Here is a 15776-nt window from a genome sequence, read left to right as displayed (position 1 = left end):
AACGACGCTGCGCTGCCGGCCCCCGTGGCAGAGGAAAGGGTTAAAGCCGTTATTTCAAGTAAGACCAAACTCAAGGAACTCCTAAAATCCTGTATGTACAAGTTAACAAATAAAAAGCCACCAGTCCTGTGACCCTGGAACCGTCTGATGCCAAGCCAGCTGGGAATTCTATATAGTTGGCATATATATGGGCACAGATACTTATACATTGGTAATTTGGGGGCTGGCACAGCTTGGCTAGGTAAGCTGCACCCCTCAGCCTGGCTGGCTAGCTTGGTGTTTCTTGGCATCGTTTACTCAATTGCGCTGTTTGCCCATCTTACAGGAGGAAAAAAAAAAAAAAAAAAAAAAAAAAAAAAAAAAAGATTCCTCATCTCTGTCAGTTTACATTGCATTGCCTTGCTAAGGAGGACTGGTGCTTGGAACAAAATATACCCCATTAAACAAACATACATTCATGTCTCGTCCACAGTCAGTAATAAGAAGCATTCCCAATTGAATTTTCCAAAACAGTTTAATATATAGCACTCTGCAGACAGATGGGGCGCTGCCTCCACTCTTCCTTCACTGCGCTGGAGCCCCGGAACATAAACTTCTCCATTCAGCTAATACAGTCTTTTACACAGATTTCCGTGAAGTCAGAACTCGGACTATGGAGCCAAGGCCTCCTATTACTAATGCCTGTGTGGGGGAAGAAAGACAATGTTAGAATACTCTCCTGGAGCGTAATACAAGTCATCAATTTACATTCTCAGCTCATGTGAGGGTATTCTTTGCTTTATGCCCACAGTCACTCCATGTAATAGACCCCCTAAGTGAGTAATTGACTAACCAGTACCCTGCTCTGTATGGACGTCTACAGGTGGGTGTCTTTTTCGGAGGAGACTCTGGTTATAAGAGTTCTCTTCCTTTCAGAGAAGGAAATGGCATAGTTTTCCCATAATGCATTGCCTTTATACACCACGGTATCTCCTCAATGAGTATCAGAGATGCAGACCTGTCCTGGTGATCTGACAGGACACACATATGAACGGCCTGCTTTAGTTCATTGGTTATCAGAGCTGCGCTCCCTTGGGCTCCGTGGCCAGGACAGGCACTTTGCTCTATGCCCTGTATCCAGGAACATTCTTTATATCCCATTGCTCTTTTCTTTCTCATCAGAAATTATTATTACAGACCAGGGATAGAAAATTAAAATAAGCCGATTAATCTGCAGCTTTCACTAATGGTAAGTGAGCCCCGAGCACTGCACCGGCTAAGCTCCTGTGCGCTAATCATACCGCCACATAGTTACACGGGCCACAGAATTTACTTTACAGCGTCGTTCTGTTACATAATATCTGGCAGCATTTTGGTCCATAAGAAGAAATATTGGTCCCCTTAATAGTGAATAGCAACCACATTAAAGGGGAAGTCCGGCAAAAATTTGTTTTGCCCCCCCAAAAGTTATACAAATCACCAATATACACTTATTACGGGAAATGCCTATAAAGTGCTTTTTCCCTGCACTTACTACTGCATCAAGACTTCACTTCCTGAATAACATGGTGATGTCACGACCCGACTCCCAGAGCTGTGCGGGCTGTGGCTACTGGACAGGATGATGGCAGAGGGATGCTCAGTGTCCCTCCAGTGCCCTGTGTCCCTCAGTGTCCCTCTGTCATCATCCTCTCCAGCAGCCACAGCCCGCACGGCTCTGGGAGTCGGGTCGTGACATCACCATATTATTCAGGAAGTGAAGCCTTGATGCAGTAGTAAGTGCAGGGAAAAAGCACTTTATGTGCATTTCCTGTAAAGTGTATATTGGGGATTTGTATAACTTTTGGGGAGCAATACAATACTTAAATAAAAATTTTCGCCGGACTTCTCCTTTAAGTGTTCATGTGACAAGGATTCCAAATACGTCTGGGGCCATTCATATATATAATGTGACCGGCTCCTGTCTTATGGTTACAACAATCCAGATGACTGATACAACACTACATTCATATACACTGTACAATGTAATGTCATTCATGGTAAATGTAGCCTGAAATCAACATTACTCACTATAGTGAACAGATATGAGCGGCTTATGCACGAAAGCCTAGTGATGTCTGGGGACGGGGGCTACAATATCTCCTCAACAATGAGAGACGGGTATCACATCATAGAAATATTACATCACTATGTGCGTAACCATCTTATCTTAAGACACATAAAACACATGGGGGAAAGCTTTCCGCCACCATCGTGTGTGTCTGTACCCCGAGATAAATGGCATAATAGACTGCAGCGATACACAGCAGGGACTGTGTCATGGGAGTCACATGTATTGTTCTTACCTTTTCATGCCACTGTAGCAATATAGCGCTGCTGTTCTCTGTTGGCTTCTCGAACCCCTTGTAGATATATTTCATTAGCAGGTCGATCCCGCTCCGATCCAGTGTTTTTACCGCTTGCTCAATCTCGTTGCTTTTAAAAGATGTCAGGACCTTCAGTACAATTGCCTGGGTACGTTCCTGGGGTCAGAGAGCAGCAAGTCAGTATGGGCAGCAATAAGTGTAGCGGCATTGTTACAACACTCCTGACATGGAAAACTAAAAGCCTGTGCTGTTCCTCTGTTATTCCTCCTGAAATTGAGTGACACCACATTGACTATATGGGTTACAGACATCTCCAGGAGATGTCCACACAACGGAATCCTGGCGGATCACCCGCTGCCAATTCCGCAGCTCATTCTATGGTTTGGCAGATTCTGCTGTCCGCCCGAAGGATAAGTGGGTTCATTCTTTGGGCTGACAGCGAAATCGGCCGAACCATACAATGAAGCCTATGGTACTGGCAAAGATGGGAGCCGCCACGAGTGTGGGGCGAGCTGCAGAATCCGCAGGAGATTCCGTAGTGTGGACATACCCTTAAAGAGGAAAACACAACAATTCTCAGAACCGTCCGTTCATTGGCAATATGAGTATAAGACAGACATAGCGGAAGAATTGACTGATCCTCTTAAGAGGGTTTTCTGGTTTTATGCAAAAAAACAAAACAAAAAAAAAACAAGCTACTCTAAATAATGCAATATAAAGCAATATAAAAAATCTAATATACTAATCCTGCGGTCTCTTCTGACCCCCACAGTGTCCTGCACTGACTCCATGTCTCCAAGGTAAGATTATTAAAGGGGTTATCAAGGGAACAGGAGACAGCTGAAGCTTCAACCACCTTCTGCTCCTCGGACAACCCCTTTAAGTTTTATCCCTCATTGCCGGTTGAATTCTTAGGAGTCTCCTTTAAGAGAACCTCACATTAAAGATGGAGTCCAGTCTACGGGCAGCGTAATATAGACCAGGAGGAACTTTTCCCACAAATCTATAGATCAATATGCTCAGCTTCTGCTGTCTACAACATGCTGCGGGCAGACTGCACTACATTTCCAATGTGACAGGTTCCCTGTATAGGTGACGCAGCTTACTAATATAATCTTTCATCTGCATGATCTATTTCTTGCTGTCAGTGAACTGAAAGATACTCGTCTACATTTAGAGTTAGTAAACCTTTTCTGATAACAAAAACATTGCTGCTTTATTGGAGAAAAAGTGCCGCTCTGGTCCTCAGGTTGTGTGTGGTATTACATCAAGGCTCCGTTTCTTTTGAGCTGCGATACCACAAACAACCTGAGGACAATAGTGGCGCTATTTTTGGAAGAAAGCAGACATGTTTTTCTAATGCTGGTTAACCCCTTTAAAACCATTACCCGCATTTATACATTTTATTACTTCTCCAGTGATAACGCTGCAATAAAACTAAACATGTATTGCTAGCAGTACAGGGAGGGCAGTAGGGGGAACACTGTGCAATCACCTTATTGTTTAGAGACCCTTCTACCAAGCTGGGATTGTTCACAGTGGAGAACCCCTTTAAGTCCATCCCTGCACCAGATGGAGAAGATCAAGGCAGGTTTCCAGCTTCTGGGTGTTTCTGTTCACTGACAGCAAGTGGGGGGGGGGGCTTGAAAATGAGGAGGGATTTAAACACAAATGATATTAGAACAACACTGCATGACTTCATTACATAATGAACAAGCTTCATTTATAGAAACTGGACAATCCCTTTAATCCTGGGGAATTTTTATGTGTGAGAAATTCCAGGCTGATCGGACAAACATCATATTCATAGATACCGCACACACATTACCCTGCCATTCTGGCAATGCTGGCTGTGATTACCCATGAGAGCTGCATCGGTGATGCCACCCAGCTTTCCCAGATAGGCTACCTCCTACCCACAACCAGTGTATAGAAGGCAGACACAGGGAGGTGGACTCACCTTTACTATTTGGTTTTTGGAGTTGACAGGGGAGTTCCGGAAGGCAGCGTGGAAGGCTCGGAGCAGGTCCCCTGTACACAGTGCTGTTAAGGATCATATAGTAAAGATGTGGAGACTACAAGGGACTAGACAGCAGTCAAAGTGAGCAAATATCCAATGTTAAAAATTTTTAAAAAAAGATGCTGGTGAGAGTATACAGGTCTATAGATTTGTCAGTAAATATTCCATAGGTAACAGTTCTCATTTACCTGGGTTATTATGGTGATCAGTAAGACACTACAAAGCCAAGGATTCAAGGGCACCGGAGGTGACATTCCTCCCTTATCTAAGGTATACAAAAGGTCAGAAGTTGTGTCCCTCCTCCTAACCCCACCAGTCCATGGAAGATGTCATGTCTGACCCCAGGGGGCAGCACACACTAACAATATTCAGGTATCGGTCATTCTAAAGGAAGACTAAGTTCTGAGGACAATTATACAAACAGATCACATGATCACTTATGAGAAAAGATTGGGTGCTGATCAATAAAGTATTGCTGACTGGGCATGGGACTGAGCTGTAATACCAGACACAGCCAAGAGTGGCGCTGTGAGTTTCATACAACTCAATAATTTGCCTTGTGTCCTCCATATGCCAGGTCTCATGAGACAACCACTAACACAAACATTTCTTATAAATGTGTGTAACGTAAAGGTTTCCTTCTGACTGAGAATTAGAGAGGTTGTCCACCCAAAATTAACTTGTCCCCTATCCAAAGGACAAGTAAGAGATCGCATGGGGTCCAACCTCCGTATCGGGCCCCCTGGCTTCTTTGTTATGAATACAGACGTGGATACGGCACATGACCCATGGTTCTATTCATTCCTATGGAGAAGCCAGAAAGAGCACAGTACAGCACTCGTCTCTTTCCTATGGCTCCATAGGTATGAACGACAAAGCAGCCTGGGGCCCGACATAGGATAGGAGACCAGTCCCAGTCCATTTTGGGTGACTACAAATTCATGGGGGGGGAAAAAAAAAAACACACATTGTTGCCTTGGCCCAGTTTCCAGTCCATGTTCTACAAGGACACCAGGACCCACAGCGCATATACTTGGCGCCCCCTACATGAGCCGAGATGTACGTCACTGAACTGATTTTTTACCAGTGAAGATGAAGCAGAAAGAACCGTCATATACCCGGCGGACTGTGCCGAGGAGAACCGGATTACTATGTAACAGGGTCATAATAGGCTTACACAGCCGCTGAAAATTTTACTAAATCTTGTCCAGAAAGCTGCAACGTGAATACAGAGGACGCATTCTCCACAAGGGTAACAGCAATAATCAGCCAAACCTCTCATTACAACTACAGTATGTATGAAGGCACCCTTAAAGGGCATGTCCACTTAAAGCCCTCCTATAGATCGTACATATACATTGCTTCTTAGATTAAAGAGGTGCTCCAATGTGATTTATTTTTCTCTCAAATCAACTGGTATCAGAAAGTTATACAGACTTGCATAAAACTTCTATTTAGAAATATCAAGTCTTTTGTCCTGCCGGAAGTGGTGTATTCTCTCCAGTCTGACACAGTGCTCTCTGCTGCCACCTCTGTCTGTGCCAGGAACTGTCCAGAGCAGGAGAGGTTTTCTATGGGGATTTGCTGCTGCTCTGGACAGTTCCTGACCTGGACAGAGGTGGCAGCAGAGAGCACTGTGTCAGACTGGAGAGAATACATCACTTCCTTCAGGACATACAGCAGCTTATAAAGTTAATTACAAATCTGACACCAGTTGATTTGAAATAAACAAATTTTTCACCAGAGTACCCCTTTAAGTAATATTATGCATTTGCGAAGTTCGCAGCAAAATAACCTATACTGTGACTCTCCACTTGCAGAACTACAACTCCCATCAGGCAAAGGACGGGCAATGATAACTGCATATGGTTTATACCATGTTTTCATGGCATTAAGGCAAATACAGGTGAAGCGCAGCAACTAGCAATAACCCCCATCCAACACTATGGAGGGAGGGCTTCCTACAACAGTGCATGAAGTACACGCTTACCAGGGTATGCTATGTGCACTGTTAAATACTGGTTAATAATTGTGAATGCGGCCCATCTTGTATTTCTATCTCAGGTGTATATACCATGAAAAGTTATATATACAGAGGCTGTGGCAGATTTTTACATTCCTATAAAGGTTTTTATTCACTATATATACTGCAGGTGATCAGATTTTTCTTCTTGTTTAGCTTAGTTTATTATCATAGGAGCCAAGGATCATCTACAGTAAAGAATAACCCCGACATCAGCCCAAACCATCTCTGGGGTCCAGTACCAAACACCAGTATAACCACTTTCCAGTATATAGAGAATAGCACAGAAAATAAGCTCAATGGGATTCTCCTATATTCCTACAGTACATATTACCAGTACCCGCCTCTTATCCTGGGATCATTTTGGAATTCCTTATAAAACAGGACTGACTTGTTCTCCACAGTAAACAATCGCGCTGCGCCCATGGGAATGTACCAGCCATTCCCCATCATTACCATAGGCTGGTGGAGAACCAGGAGGCTTTAGAGAGGTTACAGATTCTTCTAGATTAGGGATGAGGAACCTTTGGCCCTTCAGGTGTCGCAAAATTACAATTCCCATCATGCCAGGACAGTCAAAGCTTTAGCTTGGAGGATCTGGCACTTGTTTTTATGCGTTTGACGATATCTTAAAGCATACCTGTCATTTCAAAACACTTTTAACCCTTCAGAGAGGTTACTAGGTGACTTTAGCGCTCTCCTTGCTGGTGATTACATAATACACTACTAGTTGGCTTGTGGAGGGAGAAGGGGTTACTGATGCGCTGTGTTTGCAAGGTGCGCTGCAATAAAAAAAAAGAAAATAAACAGCAGAAGAAATAGGGTTATAGTATGAGATGGTTTCCACTATGCACTCAGAAGCTACTGTTGCCGAGATGAAAACCAGGGATGTGCAGTCAGTAAGCCCCAGCTCCGACTCAAACTCCAACTCCTTCATAAATGGCCTGTCAGGCACCAGGGGAGTTATTTATCACATTGGTGTAAAGATGCTTCTTCCTAATGTCCTACACATGATCCTGGGGCGACTTGTGAATGAATAAGGCAAAGATATAAAGGAGATTCTCCTGTGTGTGCAGTGGATGCAGCCAGTCTCCAGCCTTTGTGCCCTGAACAACTCAGAACTAGACTAGATGGAGCAGGTGGTCTTTTCCTGCTGACAATCTGCTATGTTTCTAACTAAATATTCCTAAAACACAAATAAACACTGCTAACAATGCCAGATCCCTGTGATAGAGGGGTCAGCCATAGGGTCAGATTTATCATCTTTCTGTCAGCATCCGCTCTCCTGAATCATTGCGGCCACAGAGGAACTACCTGCTCAGCCAGTCAGTAACTGCAGCTGTGTCACCGACTGGCTGAGTGGGCGATTCTGAGAGAGGCCGTGGCATCACAGGATCGGAAGCCTGACAAGGGACCATGAGCCGTAACGCTACACTGCAGGGGCACAGGAATAAGTAAATAGGACTTCTTAATTATGATCCCACCACTCCCTGCCGCTCTTGGACTTTTCACTCTTTTCTAGAATATCCCTTTAATTTCTGCCTCTCTCGCTCTAACACACAGCCACAGCACATGAATACACACACCCTGCTACAGCCATAGCACACTGAAGAAACGCACACAATCTCCTGCCAGAGAGAACACACCACACTGAGGTTACTGCTACACTACTTATGGCTTCTCCTCCTCCTCTATATTACACAGGATATCTTCATATGGACTTTTCCAGCTCAGAAACAAACTGCCAAATAGTGACCACCAACTTTTCACTGACTACCCTTATCTAATAGGACCAGTGCTTTATTACTGATATTTGAAGGAAACTAAATGTATGTGACAAAGAGTTTTTCTGGTTTTAATAAGGTTATTAAATTGATAGAACATTAGATTGAGGAACATTTATAAAATCCATATGAAAATTCAATTATAACAGTGAAATTTTTTTTTTTAAAGTTGGACGTGTTTCTGATGTGCCAAAACTAGTTTCGACTCAAACTGAAGCACTGTGTACATACAGAAGTAGGTACACTGCTATTTTACATATGTGATGGTTGCCCTGAGCTTTATAGAAGGTCAGAGATGAGAAGGAAGCCTTGATTTACCTTTGAGGAACAGTGCAGATCATCTTTAGCGGACAGGCTCACAGATTGCAGGTACACAGGCCAGGATTGACTTTCCCCTGCACCCCCACTTCCAGTCATTTGCCCAGCAGACTACAAAAGTAGATGCCTAGTGCCAAGTCCTTAGAGCAGTTTTTTCTGGTCTTGACTAACAAATACGTCAGGAATCACATAGGCCATCACACAGAGAGTTTGGCCGTACAATCTGGCCCCAGTGCATGAAATTGTCCGGGCTTGTTCAGGGAATGAAATAATGCCAGAGTGTTATATCAAAACAGAAAAAAAATCAAACATGTTTCTATGAGGGTTTCCAAATCACTTGGTTACCATGAAACCGCTACTTAGACACCTACAGTCTTATTATACATGGATTTCAGCGACATCCCAGCTAAATTTATGCAGGAAAGAGAAAACTCCTAATACTTTCCTTGTAATAATCCGGAGCACAGACTGAGTCGTCAGCTTTACATTACAGGAATTAAGGGACATTTTATGCTGAAGTTATTTCTGAACTAAAGAACCCAGTAAAACTTATACGAAATTGTAAAACTGGGCCTGCTAACAGCACCCCTCCTGGTCACAGGCTGTGCCTGGTATTGCAGATAGCACGTTTTAAAGGGAATATATCACCACTTTTATGCTGCCTGATCCGAGATCCTGGGTGGCACCAGTCCTGATTGACAGAAGTTTCTCTGGGTATAAGGAGAGATCTATCAAGGTTGACAGGGCAGAAGCCACCGGGGACCACCCCAATGTCTCATAGTCCAGGCAGCATGAAAGTGATGACAAGGGAGGGGTAAACTACACGTCAAACACATCAAACACACACAACTATTCCATCTCCATAGACAGTCACTGAAGCCTTTTATGCATGGTGGGACATGTAGATTACACAGTACTGTGCAAGGATATGGGATTATTATATTGCCTACCCCATAGTTCTGAAGAAATATTTCAATGAATAGACTTCTATGTTGTCGATTCATATGTAATCTAATGTTTTTTAACATTACCCACCGTATAGCACAGGTATACAGCCCTGCAGCTGCCTCACATACCGTATACAGCAGCATTTATACTCAAAAAGAAAAAAGAACGATACACTAAAACACTTTACACAGCAACTCTACAAGGCGAGGGGAAAATTCCAACCACCCATAAACCACAAGGCCTCATTCACACGCCACCACAAGCCTCTCTCTATCAGGTCGGAAAGTAAAACTAAGAAGCGGACTGTGCATACAATACAGAGGTGACGATTGTTTATACAGGGTTAGCGGAAACTAATTGCAGGGAACACCCGGTGACCTCGCATGCAGTCATATCATGGAGATCAATCATAGATAAAATAATATTCTTTTTTTTCAAATTCAGTTACCATAACCTAGGCCACCTCTGCGGGACGAGGTTGGGTGGGCTCTGCTCTGGAGAGCTTACGATAATCCCGGAATCATCTGAGATGGTGGTGGTCATATGCCAAGGCTCATCTGGATGACAGCTATTCCTCCCTCATATACATGTGCACTCTGTTCAGCCGAGTGTGCCTATGTTCTCAATGAGAAGAGATGAACAAGCCGCTGCCAGACACCTCATCTCCCTTTAAAAGAATGGGAATCGCACATGCTGAATTCAGTTGGACAACATATGGCAGCATTACTTTTAAATGAAAATACCTGTAACATGCATAGCACCCATACTATAGTACATGCCCATAGTATAGCACAATGGACTCCATGTGCCTCTGTCCATCAATGGCAACAATAGATGCTTCGATCATCATATAATAAAGGCTGATGATGGGGGTCCCAATGGTGGGACGCATAATAAAAATGCATTGAATACTGCTGGTTGTTATTGGGTCCCTCAGTTATTCTCCCAGCAAAGCCAGGGTTAACATGATGCAGTAGTGGATACAGGGGGCGGCAGCGAGTGCTGAGGTTTTGTCACAATGGGTATAAGTGATACCAGGAATCCAATGCTAAGTTTTCTGTATCCGTCCCCCTCAACCTCTGCTATGTTCAGAACCCACGGCTCAGTATTAATACTTCCCCTAGGAATACAGATGTCGCCTCACACCAAGCACCCCGTCATAGTCCTATATTTAGTGCGCAGGCCTGTGCATTTCTAAAATAGGGAATTTGGAACAAAACTTGGATGTGACGGCCCAGCAGGTATGTATAAACCAGAGGCCGGGGAGAGCGAAGGCAATGATTCACTAAGCAAGCACAGAACGTACGGAGGAAGGGAGCGGTGAGACGGACTGTGGGACAGAAGGCAGAACTATGCAAAGTGACAGCGCTAAGTCAACTTGTGTGTATAACATGAGAGCCTGTCATCACAGCACATCAGCTCCACTCACTGTCACAGCGATCACATCCTCTCCTCTATGCGTCTAGTCTCTGACACTGAGCCATGGCTGCACAGGAGCCAAGCGGGGAAACACAGTATTCAAACCAATGAAAGCCCCCAATATCTGTGACAATAACACAGGCCCAGGAAGCTTAGCAGCATAAAGGGGCTTCTACCTGTAGGAACTACATGGACTTCAGCAAACCCCATTTATATGAAAGTATAACTGAAGTACATCAGCTGTATGAGATATCACCCTAACATAGTAGTTCTGCAGTGTTCCTTAGAGGGTTACCTCATCATGGTAACTGCCTCCAAGATTAGGTGATCAGGTCTAGTTTCAGGAATGAGCCGTTACCATCCGAGCTGGCCTTATATGACTGTAATATTACTTGCCGATCATTCAATGATCGATCCGACTTGCCAGGATTGTCGGAGACAGTGCTGGTACCCCCCCCCCTCTATGAATAATAGGGCCTACAGGAAGAAGTCTGATATCAGAAATAAGGATTTGTTTTTTCCACTCTTACCTATGGACTTCTTGCAGCTTAGTCACATTCACATCTGCGGATTTACTGTGCAATAAAATCCACTAATAACTATGGCCGCGGGCCACCTGCATGGTACTGGAAAAATCCCCATTGCCCATCTTCTACAGACAAGTTACGGACATTAGAACACTAGGCAAATTTGCTATTGAAGACTGTAAGGGTCCATTTACACAGAAAGATTATCTGACAGATTTTCTGCCAAAGATTTGAAGCCAAAGCCAGGAACAGACTATAAACAGAGATCAGGTCATAAAGGAAAGACTGAGATTTCTCCTTTTTTCAAATCCATTCCTGGCTTTGGCTTCAAATCTTTGGCAGATAATCTGTGTAAATGGGCCCTTAGAGAAGCAATGACGGCCATGTCGACTGCCACCCAGCTTTTACAGAATTGGATAAAAGGCTTAACAGGTTAAAAAAAAAAGACTCGGCACGAGATAAGTCAGAGAAGTCATATTATTGGTCACTTTAGGGGGAAGATTATCTATGTGTATTTCTACCACTGCAGAATCCCGGACAGGAAAATCCTGCTCCACTTCTCACCACCTGCCGGCTGTTAGGCACCTACACAGGAGCTTAGATACACAACCATGTGTGTGAAAAGTTACACAGAGTACAAAGTTACAAGTGTAGATGCAATGGCGAGACCGTCGGCTCCAGGAGGAAGCACTACGTTCAGTGAACGGTAAAGGGTTAAACGCCATGGTCATACACAACATTTGGTCAAGAAAGATACAAAGAGTGTCTCCCGTTCTGGAAGACCTCTCCTGGTCTGCACTACAAAGACAACCCACTGACTGGTATGGGCACTGTGTAATGCTTCATTTCTCCAGTGGTGGCACCGCAGGGAAACTCAACGCTTACTAGATTAAAGGGGTACTCCAGGCTGCCGGCTCTGTAACAAATAGAGTCGCGGGTACGGCGTGTGACTCACGGCTCTATTCATTTGTATGCGGAAACGGAAAAAGCAGAGTACACTGGAAGAACACTACTCTGCTCTTTCCGTCGGCTCCATAGGAATGAATAGAACTGTGGGCCCCGCGGCTCTATTCATAACAGCAGGGGGTACAGAGGTCAGACCCCTTTGAAATCTCCTACTTTTCTCCTATGCTGTGGATACGGGAAAAGTTAGTTTTTCCTGGAATACCCCTTTAAGGCTTGTCCCTGGGAATCCTTGCTGGAACATTTTAGAAAGCCTCTTTAAGGGTATGTTCACACTAGTCATCCTATTCTTAGCTTTAAATGGCTGATAACAGGGAACAAAAAGTTCTTGAGTTGCTTCGCTGTATTGCTAAAAATTCTTTGTTACACCTGATCTGGCGCAAGCTATCCATCCAGCAATCAACCAGTCTGTCACTCAGCTTTCCATTAGCTCTGAATGGCACATAAAGCAGACTATATGAAGCCGTGTCCTCCATCTATGGGAGCAGTAAAGATGACCTAACTTGTCGTCATTCAATTTACCTGGATACAAGAACTAATAGGAAATGACTGAACGTTTTCAGAGAAGATGACGACTATGATGCAAATAAGCGCTTGGTATCAGTCACCCTCGGCCTGGGGAGATTCCACTTCACAGGCCATAAAGCTGAGCTACCTGTTTGACTAAGAAGCCATTGGCTGAGTCTTCAGGTTGCGGTGAGGAACGTAGCACTAAACAAGACCGGCTTTTTACAACCCATTCAAGCCAAACATAATCAGGGTGTGGTGGGTGAGAGCCCGTCATTACACAAGTCACTCCCATGCCAGTGGGTTACAAAGACGTCCATTCAGTGGCACGGCCATCTAACCTGCGCACCTTCAAAACGTGGAGCGGCTTGTTGCCTGCAGAACACTTCACTGTAGGCAGAAAGAGACTTATTCTCATACAAGACATCATGCTTTCAATATACAACATATAGAAGGATGGGAGCTGTCACATGTATATAAATGTATTCACCCCCCACCAATCTAAAACAATCTCTATCCAATACATGGGAGATACGTGCAGCAGGCTAAAAACACTCCTAAGCGTATGTCACATGTAGCATTCACCTTATATTTACTTTATTCTTCATTCAATCTGTGGACGCAGCATAAAATCCACTGCAGAAATCCTGCAATGCAATCCTCAGCATGCAAACCAATATGCTGTGGATTCTACCTGTATGACATCTGTATACATGTATACAAGAGCAAACATATGGACGTACCCTAGGTTCACATGTAGTTTGTTTGTTCTGAAACAAATCAGACAGGAGTGAACTCACCCTTAAAGAGCCAATGTGTCCACAAAAAAATACGAGTGACAACCAGTTAGTGCTACAATGAGAGACAGATAGCCTGGCACCCAGAATCAAAGGGGGGAAAGATCAGAAGAGTCAGTGATTCTATGGGAAACGTTCTATCAATATTTACAGCACAATAAACTGATAACCACAATATTTACTATTATATAGTAAAAAGAAAGACCACACAGGAGGTATAACACAAGAGACGCTCACTATAGGGTAAGGGATGAGAATCGCAACAATAGATTCCTGCTGGGATCTGTAGTTCTACATCAGTAACAGGAAAAAATCTAGACTAGACAAGAATTATAAGACTGGATCCTACTGCAATATAAAACATGATAAGAACAAGCATAACCCCTATTTACCCCTAGCATGGTCTATGTCACCAACACCTGCTGCTTTATGGAGATACCTGCCATGCTGGGAGTTGTAGTCCTGCAACAACTGGTGAGCACTGCTGTAGGTGTGTGTATGCTGGGGGTTGTAGCACAGCTGGTGAGCACTGCTGTAGATGTGTGTGTGTGCTGGGGGTTGTAGTACAGCTGGTGAGCACTGCTGTAGATGTGTGTGTGTGCTGGGGGTTGTAGTACAGCTGGTGAGCACTGCTGTAGATGTGTGTGTGTGCTGGGGGTTGTAGTACAGCTGGTGAGCACTGCTGTAGATGTGTGTGTGTGCTGGGGGTTGTAGTACAGCTGGTGAGCACTGCTGTAGGTGTGTGTGTGTGCTGGGGGTTGTAGTACAGCTGGTGAGCACTGCTGTAGGTGTGTGTGTGCTGGGGGTTGTAGTACAGCTGGTGAGCACTGCTGTAGATGTGTGTATGCTGGGAGTTGTAGCACAGCTGGTGAGCACTGCACTGTGTATGCTGGGGGTTGTAGTACAGCTGGTGAGCACTGCTGTAGATGTGTGTGTGTGCTGGGGGTTGTAGTACAGCTGGTGAGCACTGCTGTAGATGTGTGTGTGTGCTGGGGGTTGTAGTACAGCTGGTGAGCACTGCTGTAGATGTGTGTGTGTGCTGGGGGTTGTAGTACAGCTGGTGAGCACTGCTGTAGATGTGTGTGTGCTGAGGTTGTAGTACAGCTGGTGAGCACTGCTGTAGATGTGTGTGTGCTGGGGGTTGTAGTACAGCTGGTGAGCACTGCTGTAGATGTGTGTGTGTATGCTGGGAGTTGTAGTACAGCTGGTGAGCACTGCTGTAGATGTGTGTGTGTATGCTGGGAGTTGTAGTACAGCTGGTGAGCACTGCACTGTGTATGCTTGGGGTTGTAGTACTGCTGTGGATGTGTGTATGCTGGGAGTTGTAGTTCTGCAATGAGTAGAGAGCATAGACACCCCCCCCCCCCCCCAGTAGAGACAACACCCCCCAGCCTGTCACCCCCACACCTGCCCGGCCATACAGAAGGATATTGCCTGATGAGCCCGTCCACCTCTCCCTCGTCCGGCCCCTGGGGCTCCGCCGGCTCCTCCTGCAGCTGATCGTCTACGAACTTATTCTCGTCGTACTCATCGATGTCCACCTTGCGGAAACGCGACGACAGTGTGTTCTTGGCCATGGCGTGGAGCCGGGGCACGAGCGGCAGGGAAGGGAGGGGGGTGTGACACTGGACGTGGGTGACAGGAGGGTGTCCCGGCGGTGTGGGGGTGACCCGGGGGGCTGCACACGATGGTGGCGGGGTGACCGGGAGGGAGGTGGCGGCTCTGGGCACTGTCACGGGCTCTCCGTTCCTTTCCGCCCGGCTCCCTCCGCTTCCGGTGGCTCCGGCGGGCGGAGAGTGTAAAGGAACCGGAAACGCGTCAGCGACCCCACGGAGGCAGGGGTGAGCAACATGGCGCCTGCTTGTTACCTAGCAACTGTGGCCCGGTTACCTGAGGGGGTCACGGCTTGTCAGGATCCATTTCTCACAGCGCGATTTCTTCTGTTTTTACCATCAAATAAAGGCAAATCTCGTGCGGTTTACAATGGTGATTAAAAGAATAGAAAAAAACGCAATGCGATATCAGACAAAACCCTAATCTGATGCGATTTTAGTAGAATATTATGGGGAATTTACAACAATTGATGGCGATATGGAGAATGTCGATGACATAAATATATTACCCC

The 15776-nt window shown here is 45.2% G+C and overlaps 1 protein-coding gene across 1 annotated transcript; it reads right to left on the bottom strand.

Moving 5' to 3' along the window:
- Positions 1-495: 495 nt before the first annotated feature.
- On the bottom strand, positions 496-15471 carry ARPC5L (actin related protein 2/3 complex subunit 5 like). Its single transcript, XM_069986449.1, has 4 exons — positions 15083-15471; positions 4306-4378; positions 2325-2501; positions 496-681 (listed from the first exon to the last, which is right to left on the bottom strand). Exons 1-4 carry the CDS (start codon positions 15226-15228, stop codon positions 619-621), a joined length of 459 nt encoding a protein of 152 aa, XP_069842550.1. The 5' UTR covers positions 15229-15471; the 3' UTR covers positions 496-618.
- Positions 15472-15776: the final 305 nt, after the last annotated feature.

This window comes from Dendropsophus ebraccatus, chromosome 10, assembly GCF_027789765.1.
Source record: "Dendropsophus ebraccatus isolate aDenEbr1 chromosome 10, aDenEbr1.pat, whole genome shotgun sequence".
In the NCBI taxonomy this organism is placed as follows: Eukaryota; Metazoa; Chordata; class Amphibia; order Anura; family Hylidae; genus Dendropsophus; species Dendropsophus ebraccatus.
The sequence above is the reverse complement of the archived record's forward strand: the minus strand, read 5'-3'. Positions and strand labels throughout refer to the sequence as shown.